At 33.7% G+C, this 15,649-nt stretch overlaps 1 protein-coding gene across 1 annotated transcript in view; it reads right to left on the bottom strand.

The window, feature by feature from the left end:
* The window catches only part of PIK3CA (phosphatidylinositol-4,5-bisphosphate 3-kinase catalytic subunit alpha), a 114,484-nt gene that overhangs the window by 17,101 nt on the left and 81,734 nt on the right, over window positions 1–15,649 (bottom strand). The window contains exons 5-13 of the mRNA XM_079922961.1: window positions 15,260–15,505; window positions 14,455–14,540; window positions 9,507–9,612; window positions 8,872–9,024; window positions 8,641–8,775; window positions 3,283–3,407; window positions 2,400–2,481; window positions 1,400–1,564; window positions 1,079–1,182 (exon numbers count right to left, since the gene is read on the bottom strand). Coding sequence (XP_079779087.1) covers window positions 1,079–1,182; window positions 1,400–1,564; window positions 2,400–2,481; window positions 3,283–3,407; window positions 8,641–8,775; window positions 8,872–9,024; window positions 9,507–9,612; window positions 14,455–14,540; window positions 15,260–15,505 — 1,202 coding nt within the window. The remainder of the gene's footprint in view (window positions 1–1,078; window positions 1,183–1,399; window positions 1,565–2,399; window positions 2,482–3,282; window positions 3,408–8,640; window positions 8,776–8,871; window positions 9,025–9,506; window positions 9,613–14,454; window positions 14,541–15,259; window positions 15,506–15,649) is intronic.

The raw sequence follows: 15,649 nt of genomic DNA, 5'->3' as shown, positions 1-15,649 counted from the left end.
ACAAAAATAATACAATGAATAGAGAGGGAGTGAAGAGCTCAGTGAACACTATTTGACTCTTCTGGCATACATGTCCCTTTTCTGTACTGTGTCTGAATTTAAGTTATTCTTAAATTTATTTTATTTATTTATTTTTGGCTGCATTGGGTCTTTGTTGCTGTGCACAGGCTTTCTCTAGTTGTGGAGAGCGGGGGCTACTCTTCATTGCAGTAGGCATGCTTCTCGTTGAGGTGGCTTCTCTTGTTGCAGAGCACGGGCTCTAGACGCATGGGTTTCAGTAGTTGTGGCACGAGAGCTCAGTAGTTGTGGCACGAGGACTCAGCAGTTGTGGCACGAGGGCTCTCGGGCTCTAGAGCGCAGGCTCAGTAGTTGTGGCACACGGGCTTAGTTGCTGCATGGCATGTGGGATCTTCCCGGAGCAGGGATCGAACTGGTGTCCCCTGCATTGGCAGGTGGATTCTTAATCACTGTGCCACCAGGGAAGTCCCTGAATTTAAGTTATTTTAAACCTAGTTTCTAGATTCCATTTTAAATTTATTTTAACATTTAAAAAATCATGTTAATTACAAATCTGTTTCTAAATTTATAAAAAAGTGCATGGTTTATGACCTCTCACTTTGTGTATTAGATATAGCATATTCTGCAAAATATTTTTTATTCTTAATTAGCTTATTTTCTAGTAAGAAACTTGGGATATTTGTCATTATTGTTCTGAATTCCAAGGCAAGATTTTTTGGGGGTGGGGGGATATCTTAATCCACACATATGGTGAAATCAATTGCAACATTAATCTGGACCTAGCAAATTTTACTTTGCTTAAAGTAGAATCAAAATCTTTAAAAATATTTCAGCTCTCATTCTTGTATAAAATTTAGTTTTAATTTTACTGCTTACTTAATGTTAAAGAGAAAAGGCTGAGGGAAGTTCATCACTGGTACAATATACTTTCAGTATGGAAAACTCTTCTAGACAAACAAAAACAACAGTATATAAGTAATACATATTTATACATCAACTGAGAATACAAGTAATATATATATATATATAAAGAATTAAATGGGAAAATAATTTGACTTACTTTAAATGCCAAAAGAAAAAGTGCCCAATCCTTTGATTAGTCAATGCTTTTTTGAGTAAAAACCTCACAAGTAGGTTATCCAAATACTGTTCATATTTTAGGACCTATGTGATTAAAAACAAACAAACAAACAAAAATAAAAACAACTCTACATCAATCAAGGTCAGTTTCTGCATGGTTGGATTTAAAGAAAAATTTTTTAGGAAGAAAACAGATACTACTGGTAATAAAACTGACTTTTAAAAATGCATAAACCCAGCTAATACAGTAGGTGTTGGAAGGTGCATGGATTTAGAATAAAACATTATTTTTCTATTTTACCTGTACTAGCTGAATTAGGTACTGAGAAAGTTTGTCATCTGTTAAATATTTTTCTAAGCATCGAACAGCAAAACCTCGAACCATAGGATCTGGGTAATTGCAGTCCAGAAGCTCCATAGCCTGTTCAGGTTTGATTGGAGGCCAATCTTTTACCAAGCAGTACATCTGTGTATGAGTGAGATAATAGATCATATTAAAAAACCAAGATAGTTGTGAATGAACCCTCTTAAGACATTGTCTTAATTTCTTATTTTAAAATTAGATAAAAGCCCCCCTTATGAATTCAGTGCTTAAAATGTTTAGTTCTAATTAATTTTATCAGTGGAAGTTATGTAAACAGTATTTTTCTCTACTATACAGATCTTCCTCGACTTACAATGGGCTTATGTCTTGATAAGCCTATCATAAGTTGAAAATATTTCAAGTCAAAAATGCACTTAATACACATAATCTACTGAACATCATAGCTTAGCCTAGACTACTTTAAACATGCTCAGAACACTTACTTTAGCCCACAGCTGGGCAAAATCATTTAACACAAAGCCTATTTTATAATAAAGTGTTGAATATCCCATGCAATTTGTTGAACACTGTACTGAAAGTGAAAAGGAGAATGGCTGTATGGGTACAGAATAGTTGTAAGGATACTGGTTGTTTAGCCTCATGATCATCCGGCTGACTGGGAGCTCTGGCTCGCTACTGCTGCCCAGTATCAGGAGAGACTATTTTACCACATATTGCTAGCCTGAGAAAAGATCAAAATTCGAAATTTGAAGTATAGTTTCTACTGAATGCATCTCACTTTCTCACCATTGTAAAGTAATAGTATCTTGAGGTGAACCATGGTAAGTCGAGGACCATCTGTATTATCATTATTAATTAATTTAAAACATAGTCTATTTCATTTCTTATACATATGCAGACTTTCTGAGAAAAAACAATTTGAATGACATACCAGATTTGTGCAACAGTTATTCAGTAATCTCAAACATGCATTTACCTGAGCTACTTCATCTCTAGAATTCCATTTAACAGACAGAAGCAATTTGGGTAGAATTTCAGGGATAGTTACACAATAGTGTCTGTGTGGAAAAGACAAAACAAAAAAAACAAACATTCTTACATGTTATTCAAAAGGCCTAGATGTCTAAATTTGTGACTATGCAATCTTTAAGAAGTTCCAAACACTTTTAAAACTTCTTACCATTACTAGCCTTCTTTAAAATCAAAACAAACCTGTGTTTAACACTATAGCTGCACATATATGTACATAGATACAGTTATAATGGCATGGAAGACTAAAGGAAAACCCAAATGGAGGACAGGTATTTAGGGAAAATTATGAATTTATGTTATAACACTATATAGCCCCTATTATTCATCTACTTATTCGGCATGAACCATGAGAAGAGTTACCACTTCTACTGTGGTCACTGGACAAAATTTATGTTTAAATGAACTTTCTGCAGAAATGCACTGCAACTGCCTTATTTAAATAAACCAGGGTACACTTACCAAGTTGCAGGATAATTTCTTCAGAAAGTGAAAATAAGTATTACTTTAAGGAAGTGTAAGAAAAATGGAAGGAACTCCTAAAAATGAAAATATCTAGACCAATTAAATCACAACTAAATTGATCTAAAACTAAGGATTCAGAATTTTAAAAAAGCCTTCAATCTGCAAGGTTATTACCAATGCAGCATGATTTTCTAGAAATACTGATCGATACCCACAGTTCAAAAAAGGATAATGTTTGTAATTAAAAATCATGTAAATTATGCTTTATTTACTCTAATAGGTAATGGCAGAAGCATGGCAAGATCAGCCAAAGTCAGTTCTTTCTTCTGAAATAGAAGGAACAGAGACTCTATCTTAACACTTACCTGTGGCTCCACAGAAAATCTTTCTCTTGCTCAGTGATTTCAGATAGAGGATCTCGTGTACAAATTGCTCGGAGCTGTTCTTTATCATTTTCTCTTAATTCATTGTCTCTAGCTAGTCTGTTACTCTGTAAAATAAAGTAATATCTTATATAATTTTCTTTGCCATACCCCCCCTCGATTCATGAGTGATCTGCAAAAAAAGAAAATTAATTTTCAATAAACTTTACATTGCTTATTAACTGTTAAAAAACAGTTTATTCTCATTGCAAGACTTTATTTTCAGGGATGGGGAGAACAAACTTAAGACAGTTATTTGTGGAACAAATCCAATAATTTACTTGGTTAACATTACCACCAACCAACGAACAGTTAAGTGCCAAAATCAATCAGGGATAAGGCTAGATTTGGATACTAGGGGGTGGTAGTGAACAATTTACTTCTCTTCCTGATGAGGACCCTTCCTAGTATCCTATTAACTAATCTGCTAATGTTTCTGGAATAAGAGAGAAAATTAAAAAGTAAAATAATAAAATAAAAATATAAATTCTTTCATAATCCTTCCCTGAAAATATCCTTATAATCACTTGCAAGGCTTTCTAATTTTAAAAGTAAAAATAAGGGAAAAAAGGAGAAAAAAAAAACATCCACATTAAAACACTGCACATTGAATGTTTGGAAACGAAAAAGAAAATACCATAACTTTTGGTGTAATTCCAATATTCCAGGTAATGTATTTATTCCCTTTAAATACAAATTTATTAACCGCATAGTGAATAATTATGAATGCATATTAATGTATCATGCAAAACACACACCCCTTAGGATGAGTTACACATATTCCGATTGGCTAAAAATGAAAGCAGACATCCATGCTACTTGGTTTTTATACATTTAAATATTGTTAATTTATCCAACAGCATAAAGAAATATTACTGGCACATATTCACTCAACAAATCTTTATTAATACATGTACTGTGAACCTTGTTCTGTTCTTACTGTTGGGCTCAGAAAGTAGTAAAACACCCTGTATTAACAGAGCCTCTATTACAGTGGGAAATTAAATGAACAAATAAAAATACTGGAGTAGATATAGATAAGATACTCTGGGTGTTGTGACAGAGAAGGACTGAGTGGCTACTTTAGACTGGGTGTTCAGGAATGGCCTTTGAGAAGGTAATATTAATTTGTGATCCAAATGACAAGAAAGAACCATCCACACTAAGACCAGGGAAAGACTACTACAGATGAAGGAAACAGTGAAAGTGCCCCAAGGAAAGAATGAGTTTGGTGTGAAGGAGGAACAGGAAGAAGACCAGGGCGTCTGAAGTCCGGTAGATGTGGGAGAGGAGTGACAGGAGGCCATGTTCAGAGAATGTAAAATTTGCAGGTCAGGGTAAAAGGTCTGGATTTTACTTTTAGCAAAGCTATTTCAAGGATGAATACTATTACTTGATTTACCTTTTATAAATATTATTCTGGTTGCTTTGGGGAAAGCAGGAGACCAGTTAGGAGGCTACTGCAATAGTCCAGGTAAGAGAATACTTAACCCTCAACTCATCAGAAAAAGTAGTCATTAAAACTTATCATCTGGGTTCCAATGGACTCTTAGTTCTTTTACTTACTGATTTTTGTTTATATTTTTAATACAAAATAATTTAAAGAAGAATAAAGTGATGGTGAAAAACAATTTTCTTAGACATCCTAATAAGAATATAAACACAGTAAAACCAAATTTATAATCCAAAATGGGCAACATACGTTGAATGCAACAAACTTGCTCATCAACTGTCATGTGTGAGCCTGAATATATCCATCTTGTGAATACTGATTCCAGATTTCAAATACATATCTAATAACTTCTAGTTTATCATTACTTCTGGTATTTCTTCTCACATTTGCATTGTCAAAATACTTTTGAAAACTTTGATGACTCATAATTTTATTGAAGAAAGGACAACCATCTTCTTTGCTTCATAACTGCAAAACATTTCTATTTTTTGTACTTACAGATATCAGAATAATCAATCCAAGGATTTAAAAAATTTCTACAACACCTTTTTCCTTCCAGTCATTTTTATACATAACTGCCTGCAGCATTTATCTACTTACTAAGTAAATTCTGATGCACAACATCATAAAAGATGGAAAGAATACTGCAAAAGATGAGGTGTGGGCTGGGTTCTTGCTAAGAAATACTGTGTGATAAAGTCATTCCTGCAGAATGACTAACTGATGTTAGTCATTTTTTGTCCTTGGAGATATACTGTTCACTCATCGTTTCCTGAGTTTGAGAAAAATTCATCTAGGATATTGTCATCTGATATTTCACTTACATGATCAATTTTAACATCATCATTCAAGCCTGGAATAGTGTGGTTCTCAACTGGGGTGATTCTGTCTCCTCTAAGAGGAACCTTTGATACTGTTTGGACACATTTTTGATCATCACAGCTTGTGGCGGTGGTGGTGCTGGCATCTAGAGGGTGGAGGCCAGGGATGCTGCTAAACATCCTGTAATGCACACAACAGGCCCTACAACAAAGGAGTTTTTGGCCCCAAATGTCAGCAATGTCAAGGCTGAGAAACTTTGCTTTAAAGTGCTATTATCTGTCTCTTTGTATTCATACTCTGATTTGCTAATAATTATGAAATATTTTCCTCTGTCAATTTTCTTCTCTTTGGCATTATCAGTGGAAAGGGAAAAATTCTGAATTATTAACAGTATTCAATTAAAGCCTAAAAAATAACAGCAACAAAACACTACAAAGATGGTGTTTGTAGACTTCTTTATACATCTGGAAAGATGATGCAAAACGCTGGGCTATGCAATAAGAAGACTGAAGGATGATGTACTAGTGATGATTTATCTCACTACTGTATCATCCTTCTAGACTATTTTATCCTTTTATATTTTTATATTATTTTAGTCTTTTTTTAGCATAGTTGGAATTAATGAATAATGATGAAATAGTAAAATGTTTTAAGATATTGGAAAACTAAGATCCTATTATTATTTCTAGGAGTTATAAAAGTTTTCAATAGATCCAAAGGTAACTGAAAGATAGAGTCAGTTTTATTCTATTATAAAAATAAACAGGGACTTCCCTGGTGGTGCAGTGGTTATGAATCTGCCTGCCAATGCAGGGGACACGGGTTCGAGCCCTGGTCCGGGAGGATCCCACATGCTGTGGAGCAACTAAGCCTGTGTGCCACAACTACTGAGCCCGCATGCCACATCTACTGAAACCCACGTGCCTAGAGCCCGTGCTCCACAAGAGAAGCCACTGCAATGAGAAGCCCACGCACCGCAATGAAGAGTAGCCCCCGCTCACCGCAACTAGAGAAAGCCAGCACGCAGCAACAAAGACCCAACGCAGCCTAAATATAAATAAAATTAAAAAAAACAAAAACAATGGATAAGGGTTCCAATTTCTCCACATCCTCACCAACACTTGTTATTAAAAAAAAAAAAAAAAGTTTTTCATTTTTCTTTTTGAAATAAAAAAAATTCTTCTAAGGAAGAAAAAGTCATAAAGTATCAATCCTTACAGAGTTAGAACTGCTCAAAAAGGAAACTCAAAAGCTAAAATTGGCTCCAACAAGCCCTGATGGCAAACTGAGTTCAATGGCTGAATGTATGAATAAAATAGGAAATAAATGAGTTTCCAAGTATGTGACTTGACTCTTGTAATTCAGTTAGTTTAAAGGTATAACTAATTGGATAGGGTTATGGACATTTTATGGAAATGCTCATCAGTATTTTACCCCCAATTTCAAAAGTAAGGAATTCCTGTCTAGTTAGAATGGTTAAGAGTAAAAGACTTAATACTAATTAAACAGTGACACTAGATAACTTATTTAAACTCCTTAAGCCTTTTCCTTACTGGTAAAATACGAATTATAATAGCACCTACCCTCATAGAGACTGCTTTTAAGATTAAATGAGGTAATACGTGAAAAGTAATTGGTATGGCATTTGGTATATGGTAAGCACTTAATAAATGTTAGGTATATTCAAAGAATTAAACTTACAGAGTAGGGTTTTTCAAGAAAGAGAATCCCTTTTTAACGTCAAAAAAGCTAATTGTTCCTTCCGTAAATGACAGAATTCAGTAATGATTTTAAATTAATTTCTACTTAACAAAATATCTTCTACATAGTTCTGAAAGTACACAAGCAGGAAGATTATTATTACTATTATTATTATTCTGTTTACAAAAGGGATTGGTAAACTCCTTACTGAGAATACAACTAATAAAGTTAAACTAATAAAGTTCCTAAGCATAGGATTCCAGGCTACCCCAGGGTGCTACTATTACTGTTACTGGGGGTGTGCCTATCTCAAGACCCACATTCATTGAATGGTCTATCTATAACCTTTAATTAGGCCAAAGAAAATGGTGATAAATTAGAAAACTGGGGAAAGAGACAGCAAAGAACAAAAATACCTCTTCTCTCAGTACTGACACTTTTGCCCTTGAGAAATAAGGGAGAGTTTATGATCTTATTTATTTTTTTAACATCTTTATTGGAGTAGCATTGCTTTACAATGGTGTGTTAGTTTCTGCTGTATAACAAAGTGAATCAGCTATACATAAACATATACCCCCATATCTCCTCCCTCTTGTGTCTCCCTCCCACCCTCCCTATCCCAGCCCTCTAGGTGGACACAAAGCACCGAGGAGAGTTTATGATCTTTGAACGCAGTTATACTGCGGTTCAAAAGTTACAGCCAAGATCAGACAAATAGATCAATATTTAAACTCCATTTTATATATATTCTTTTCTAGCATGTCTGGACTATACTGGTATGCTATTTCCTCTGCTCCCTTGCTCAACTAACAACATACTTATACCTTGATTTCAAGTTCAAGGTTATTATCCCAGAGAGGTCTTTCCTGAACCCAAAATACATTAGCCTTTCTCCCCAAAGCCCTATGTTAGTCATTCTTGACACACTATTGTTTCCTTCATGGCACTCACCATGATTTATGATCTTATATTTCTGCTTTTACCAGTTTCAGGCCTATTTTCACCATTAGACTGTATAATCAGTGGAGGTCTCTTTAGGTCACAACTTTATTACCTGCTACCTATCGTATAATAAATATATACATATAGTCAGTATTCAATAAATATTTGTCAAATGAGGCAGGCTAAACTAAGAAATGGCAGAGCTGCAGTAAAAATATTAGCATACAGTATTTTATTTTATTGCAATACTGTTCTAGAGCCTGAAGTATCTATTCGAGTGTGACTAAACCACATGAAACCTTCTCTATACAACGAGTAACAGTATGTAGCCAAAAGCACTGATTATGACTGATACTTAAGGAAGACTCAGTGATTTGCCTTACCAGTCCTGCATGGGAATAACTAAATCCTGCTTCTCGGGATACAGACCAATTGGCATGCTCTTCAATCACTGACATATCTGGAAACTTTACCACACTGCTGAACCAGTCAAACTCCAACTCTAAACATGGAGTTTCCTAAGAGATGGAATAAAAGTTATTATACATATTACATTTGACTGTCACACACACAAAAAAGAAAAAAAATCTTATTTATGATAATAAAAAGCTTACTTTATTTGGATTTGATCCAGTAACACCAATAGGGTTCAGCAAATCTTCTAGTCCATGAGGTACTGGCCAAAGATTCAAAGCCATTTTTCCAGATACTAGAGTATCTGTGTAATCAAACAAGTTTATATTTCCCCAGGCCAATGGACAATGTTCCTTAACAAAACAGAAAAATGTTCACTACTCTGTAGATTAAATTTTAAAATGCATTTCAAAATATTGATACTCTTCTTTCCCAGAAAGGAGAAATCAACAACTGTCTTTTTCCTGGTATCTATAACAAGTCACATTAATTTTTTCAAAGTATAAATAGTTTCTTTCCTTTTTCCCATTTGAAATTACATGTATTTTTTAATTATAAATAGGAAATATGAACCAAAGCAAGCAAGACAGATATTTGTATGTAGTCACTCTGCAAGTTTAAAAATTTTATCAGTATGAACTCAGGACATATTCATCATAAAATAAATTCTGGAAGCTCTATCAAGCTATTCTTCTTTAAATAAATATATTATTTTAAAATGCTTATTAATTTTTTAAACAAAGAAAAAATAATATCCATTTCTTGAAAAAGTTCAATCAGCAGTATAATTAGGAGTTTTTAGAGGTGAATGATTGTTCCTTCTGAAATACTTTACCTCTTTAGCACCCTTTCGGCCTTTAACAGAACAAATAGAAAGGCAAAGTCGAGCAGCACGAGGAAGATCAGGAATGTATATATCGTAATTCAGCCATTCATTCCACCTATGAAAAATTAAGAAAAAAATAATTTACCAAAAAAGACTTTATCTAGAGTATAAAAATGACCCCTACAAATCATCAAGAAAAAGATAAATCAAATGAAAACCAAGCCAGAGATTGACTGGAACAAAGACTTCACAAGGTCATATTTAAATGGCTAATACACATGAAAAAGTAGCCAATATCAGGACTTCCCTGGTGGTCCAGTGGTAAAGAATCTGCCTTACAATGCAGGGGACGTGGGTTTGAACCCTGGTCAGGGAACTAAGATCCCACATGCCGCAGGGCAACTAAGCCCGCAGCCACAACTACTGAGCTCACGTGCCCTGAAGCCTGTGCGCCACAACTAGAGAAGAGAAAACCCTCACGACACAACTAGAGAGAAGCCTGTGCGCTACAACTAAGACCTGCAGCCAAAAATAAGTAAGTAAATAAATAAATGTTTTAAAAAAAGAAAGTAGTCAATATGTCATTCAAAAAATGCAAAATAAAAGATATCACTATAAAAAAGAATGGCTAAAACTATAAAGACTGATGATACTAAGGGGTGGTAAGGAGGTGCAGTAACAGGAAATCTCATACATGCTAGGGGAGGTGTAATTTGTACAACCAATTTGGAAAGCATAATCTATTAAAACTGAACCATGACTCAGTTCCACCTCTAGGTATAAAACCACAGAAATGTATGCATTTTTGCACAGAATGTTAATAGAATTCTTTACAGTATCCCCAAACTTCAAAAAAATTCAAATGACCAACAGTAGAATAAATGGTAGTATATTCATATAATATATATGCCATATATAATGGCACACTATATTTCAACAGAAATGAACACCAGTTATTTACAATATGGATGAAATCTTACAAACATAATATTGAGTGAAAGAAGCTAGACACAAAAGAATATCTACTCCTTCAGTCCATTTATATAAAATTCAGGAACAACCAAAACTAACCAATAGTGTTAGAAATCAAGATAGTAGTTATCTTTGGGGAGGAGAGAAGATTAATGGATTGGGAAGTAGTGTGAGGAGGGGTTTTTGGAATGCTGGTAAATGTTCTAATTCTTGACCAGCACAGTGGCTATATAGGTATTCTCACCTTGTGATAATTCACTGAACTGTGCAATTATGATTTATGCATTTGTGCTATATTTCAGTAAAAATAAAAAACAAATTAGCTTATTTATAGAAGAGGCAAAGAGAAAAGGGAAACTAAGTAAGATAAAATTAGATTTCCTATTATGATTAAAATTATATTTGATTACTTTTATATATGATGTAGTTTCCTCCAGAAGAGCCCATTAATTTAAATAAGTCAGCATGTAAATAAAATAAAGGATACGTAAGGAGAAAGTATGTAAATTTTAGAGTAACTAACTACTTCACAAGAGGTAATAAAACTTGACATTCATAATAAGGAAAGCATAAGAAGCTACTACAACAAGTGATGATAAAAATTATTCAAATTTTTATGATAAATTCCCTTCAATTTATTGGATGTTACATGCGAAATTATGTCTATATTTGGTAAACATACTGGTAAAGAGCGAAGTATAATAAGTAGTAGTTTGTTTTTTTTTTTAATTAAAATCATTATAGTAATGGCTAAAAGCTTGGACTCAGAAGTCAGACTACCTGGAGTAAAGTCTTGTTTCTACTATTTTACTATATGTGTAACCCTCACTTTGTGTAACCCTCGCTTTGTCTGTTTTTTCATGTGTGAAATGGGACTAATAATATTACCTACTCTCAGGGAGTTGTTTTGAAGATTAAATGAGATAACATAAGTAAAGCACTTAGAACAGTAACTGGTCCATGTTAAAAGCTCAAGTGCTAGATATTAACTTTGAAAACTTTTCAAATGGCTTCTTTATAATTCTGTTCTGTTTTCTGATTATAAATAAAACAAGACTTAATTAACAAAACAGTATAAGAATTCTACTTTTAATTAGTCAGACTAAGTTATAAAACCATCAGTAAAATAAGTTCTATTTATTCTAGTATCTTTGCTTGAGTGTGGTCAAAGATAAAAAGAAATATGTTGTCCTTTTATACAGAGAAGACATTTAAAATGCGGGAACTTAGCTAGAAGGAAATCGAAAGGGAAAGGAGACAACAAATGCAGGGAAAAGAAATACTGTGAGATTTGATAAGTCCACAGTAATTCAAGAAAAATTAGAAGATGTATCTCAAATGTACCTAGTACTTTTTACTACTCTGAAATTTTTAGAATTGTTCATAATTAGTGGGAAATTTTCTACACACTTTCTAAGAGAACTGTGTCTTATTAATGTAGTTCAGTATTATGTTAACCGAATAAAGCATGCTCCTTTCACACACACACCCCACCCATACCCAATTAGGTTCTTTATTTTGGCAATGGTTTTATATATATATTTCAAATTGATTTTGACATTGGGAGATAACTGGTGACATTTATAAGAAATTTATTTAGTATATAGAAAGAACAGATTTAGAACAATCACTTAATCTCAGTAAGAATTTTAAAGATTCTAATAACTTAATACACTTTTACCTCTGATCTTTTCTGTAAATGCAGAAAAGTTTTAAAATTTTTTTTTTGATTTTTGATTTTTTGATTTTTTTTTCATTTTAACATCTTTATTGGAGTATAATTGCTTTACAATGGTATGTTAGTTTCAGCTTCACAACAAAATGAATCAGTTATATATATACATATGTTCCCATATCTCTTCCTGCTTGCGTCTCCCTCCCTCCCACCCTCCCTATCCCACCCTCCCTATCCCACCCCTCCAGGCAGTCACAAAGCACCGAGCTGATCTCCCTGTGCTATGCGGCTGCTTCCCACTAGCTATCTACCTTACGTTTGGTAGTGTATTTATGTCCATGCTTCTCTCTCGCTTTGTCACTGTTTACCCTTCCCCATCCCCATATCCTCAAGTCCATTCTCTAGTAAGTCTGTCTTTATTCCTGTTTCACCCCTAGGTTCTTCATGACATTTTTTTTTCTTAAATTCCATATATATGTGTTAGCATACGGTATTTGTCTCTCTCTTTCTGACTTACTTCACTCTGTATGACAGACTCTAGGTCTATCCACCTCATTACAAATAGCTCAATTTCGTTTCTTTTTATGGCTGAGTAATATTCCATTGTATATATGTGCCACATCTTCTTTATCCATTCATCCGATGATGGACACTTAGGTTGTTTCCATCTCCAGGCTATTGTAAATAGAGCTGCAATGAACATTTTGGTACATGACTCTTTTTGAATTATGGTTTTCTCAGGGTATATGCCCAGTAGTGGGATTGCTGGGTCATATGGTAGTTCTATTTGTAGTTTTTTAAGGAACCTCCATACTGTTCTATATAGCGGCCGTACCAACTCACATTCCCACCAGCAGTGCAAGAGTGTTCCCTTTTCTCCACACCCTCTCCAGCATTTATTGTTTCTAGATTTTTTGATGATGGCCATTCTGACTGGTAAAATTTACTTAAATCTTTATACTACTACCACAGGGATTTTACCTTACAGATATTCTTAAAGGAAAGACAATAAAATATAAGTCCTTTATGAATAGCTATTTTAAGATATTAAAATTTTAACAGTTTAATCTTATATTATTAAATAAATTTACCTTTTACTTTTCTAAAGCCTGTTTATTCTTGGTACTTGAAAGAACTAGGATAACTCTACCCAACTGTATTTTGTGGTCTTTGCTTGGGGCTTGTTGAATTCCTTAGATTGTTGGTTTTATAGTTTTCACCAAATTTGGAAAATTTTGGCTATAATTTCCTCAAATATTGTTTTTCTGCTCCTTGCACAACCACCCACCTAACCTGTGACAGATATGCTGTGTGAGTGGGAAATAAACATTTGTTGTTCTAACAAAAAATTCAGAAGATTCTGGTATGGTCTGTTGCCACAGCATAACTTCTAACCCGAATGATGTATTGATACTTTCTGACCTATGATGGTTCAGGCAGGGCAGGGAACTATTTCCCTTCCTCCTGGTAGAGAAGGCTACCATCTCTTTGAACTTTATGTAGGCTCTCTCACCTCTATCAATTTAATTACAACACCATAACTTTTTCTTGACTCTCCTAGAACTCAGTCTGAATTGATTATGAAATTTACTTCTGGAAGATCCACTAGTTAGCTCTATTGCTAGTCTAAAAAATCCATCTTTAACATTTAATTCCAATTTGAGTTCTCTTAAAATATTACTATTAATTTCAAGAATAAACTTTTATCCCCAAATGATTCTATACAGAGAAGCAAAGAAATGGCAGGATGTCAAGCTGTTGAATTATACTACCTTTTATTTCTTCATTTTATCTAGGCAGTAATCATTTAAAAATGTTCCCAATAACATCCCCTCTCACTAAGAAACTGGTTTGTGCCCCAAGATTCTTTATTTGAATGTCATAAATATGTATTCTTGGGAGTACTGTAAAGAAAACTGCCTCAGAGTAGTCCAGCTCTAAAGTTGTTTGCCAACTCTCACTTCTTAATGGAAATGCAAATGGAGATAAAAAAGGAATAAAATGCTAGGTTTATGGATCTAATGTAAGGAATAATCAGCACAAAACTATAATCACATTCTGTTTTCTCCTTGACACAATGAGAAGAGAGGATCAGAAAAACCCTTCCGATAACGTTTTAGGGAGAATCAATAAAGTGATCCTGTGATTGATACTCATTAGACGGAATGTCCTCATGTTCTATATGTAAATGTCTGGTAATTATATATGACTTGTATAAAACTAATGATGTAAACTATACTACTTTTATTTATTATACTGCTAAACACTAATATGACTTTTGGAAATATAAACTCATATATACTTCCTTACCTGGGATTGGAACAAGGTACTCTTTGAGTGTTCACATTATCACATAAGGGTTCTCCTCCATGGTAGATACCTGTTCGAACATAGATCTAAGGAAAATAAAAAGTTATGTGTATACACATACATATATATATATATGTATATATACACACGCACACATACATACTAGACCAGACCAATATTAAACATTATCAAAACAATGTAACTGATATGAATGAGAGAATCAACTAAAGTTTCTGTTCAGATGTAGCTTTTCTTTTCTCTTTTTCTTCACATGTATAGTAAATTAATACTGATGCAGATTCTTCACCAAAATGTACTGCTGCCTTCAGGTGGACTTACACTATTAAAAATCAAGATAGGCCCACAATCCCTTTAGGCCAGGTATGTAATTCAGAGTTTTTCATATTTTAGAAAGATAAATTGGTACATATACTAAATATTACTTAGTACTCTTAGCAGTTAAAGCAGCACTCCATAAGGAAATTAATATTTCTGCAATAAAACATTTGGATATTTACACTAAGTGGGATAAATAAAGACTGTAAAAAACCTCGCTTCAGGTTAGGTCAGGTTTTCCTGCCAAATGAATTCTGTAAAAGTTTGGTTTTAAGAGCTTAGAATTATGGGTATTAGAATTATTAGAATTAGGGATATTAGAATTACAGAAAATGATTATAAGCTGAGGTAGATGTTTTCTAGCCAGCTGAAAACATACTGCAGGTCAACAGATTATTATATACTTCAATAAAAAAGATTTATATAAAATAATTTATATACAATAATAAACATCAACACTTGACCCTACCTTGTCAATGTCTCGAATATTTACATTCACATAGGTTGCACAAAGAATTTTTATCCTAAGTGCACTATTTATAACCCAAAGGGATTTTGTAGATGTTTCTCCATTCATATATGGTGTAGCTGTGGAGATGCGTCTGGAATAAGATGGCATTGTAAAACAGTCCATTGGCAGTTGAGAGTAGAGGCTTTCTTTAGCCATCAGCATCAAATTGGGCATCCTCCCAAGCATTATACAGCTTCTTATATACTGTAAGAGATTAAGGTGGGAGGAGAGAAGGCATTTCTTGTAAGGTTTTTCATTTTAAAGGCAACATATAAGAGTACTATGAGAATTTACATACTAATCTGCAAAGGTAATTAAAAAAATCAAACATTATAGACACATTTCTTA

The sequence above is a fragment of the Stenella coeruleoalba genome (assembly GCF_951394435.1).
Source record: "Stenella coeruleoalba genome assembly, chromosome: 5".
NCBI classification, from domain to species: Eukaryota; Metazoa; Chordata; class Mammalia; order Artiodactyla; family Delphinidae; genus Stenella; species Stenella coeruleoalba.
Note: the sequence above shows the minus strand (reverse complement) of the source record. Positions and strands in the feature narration are given on the sequence as shown.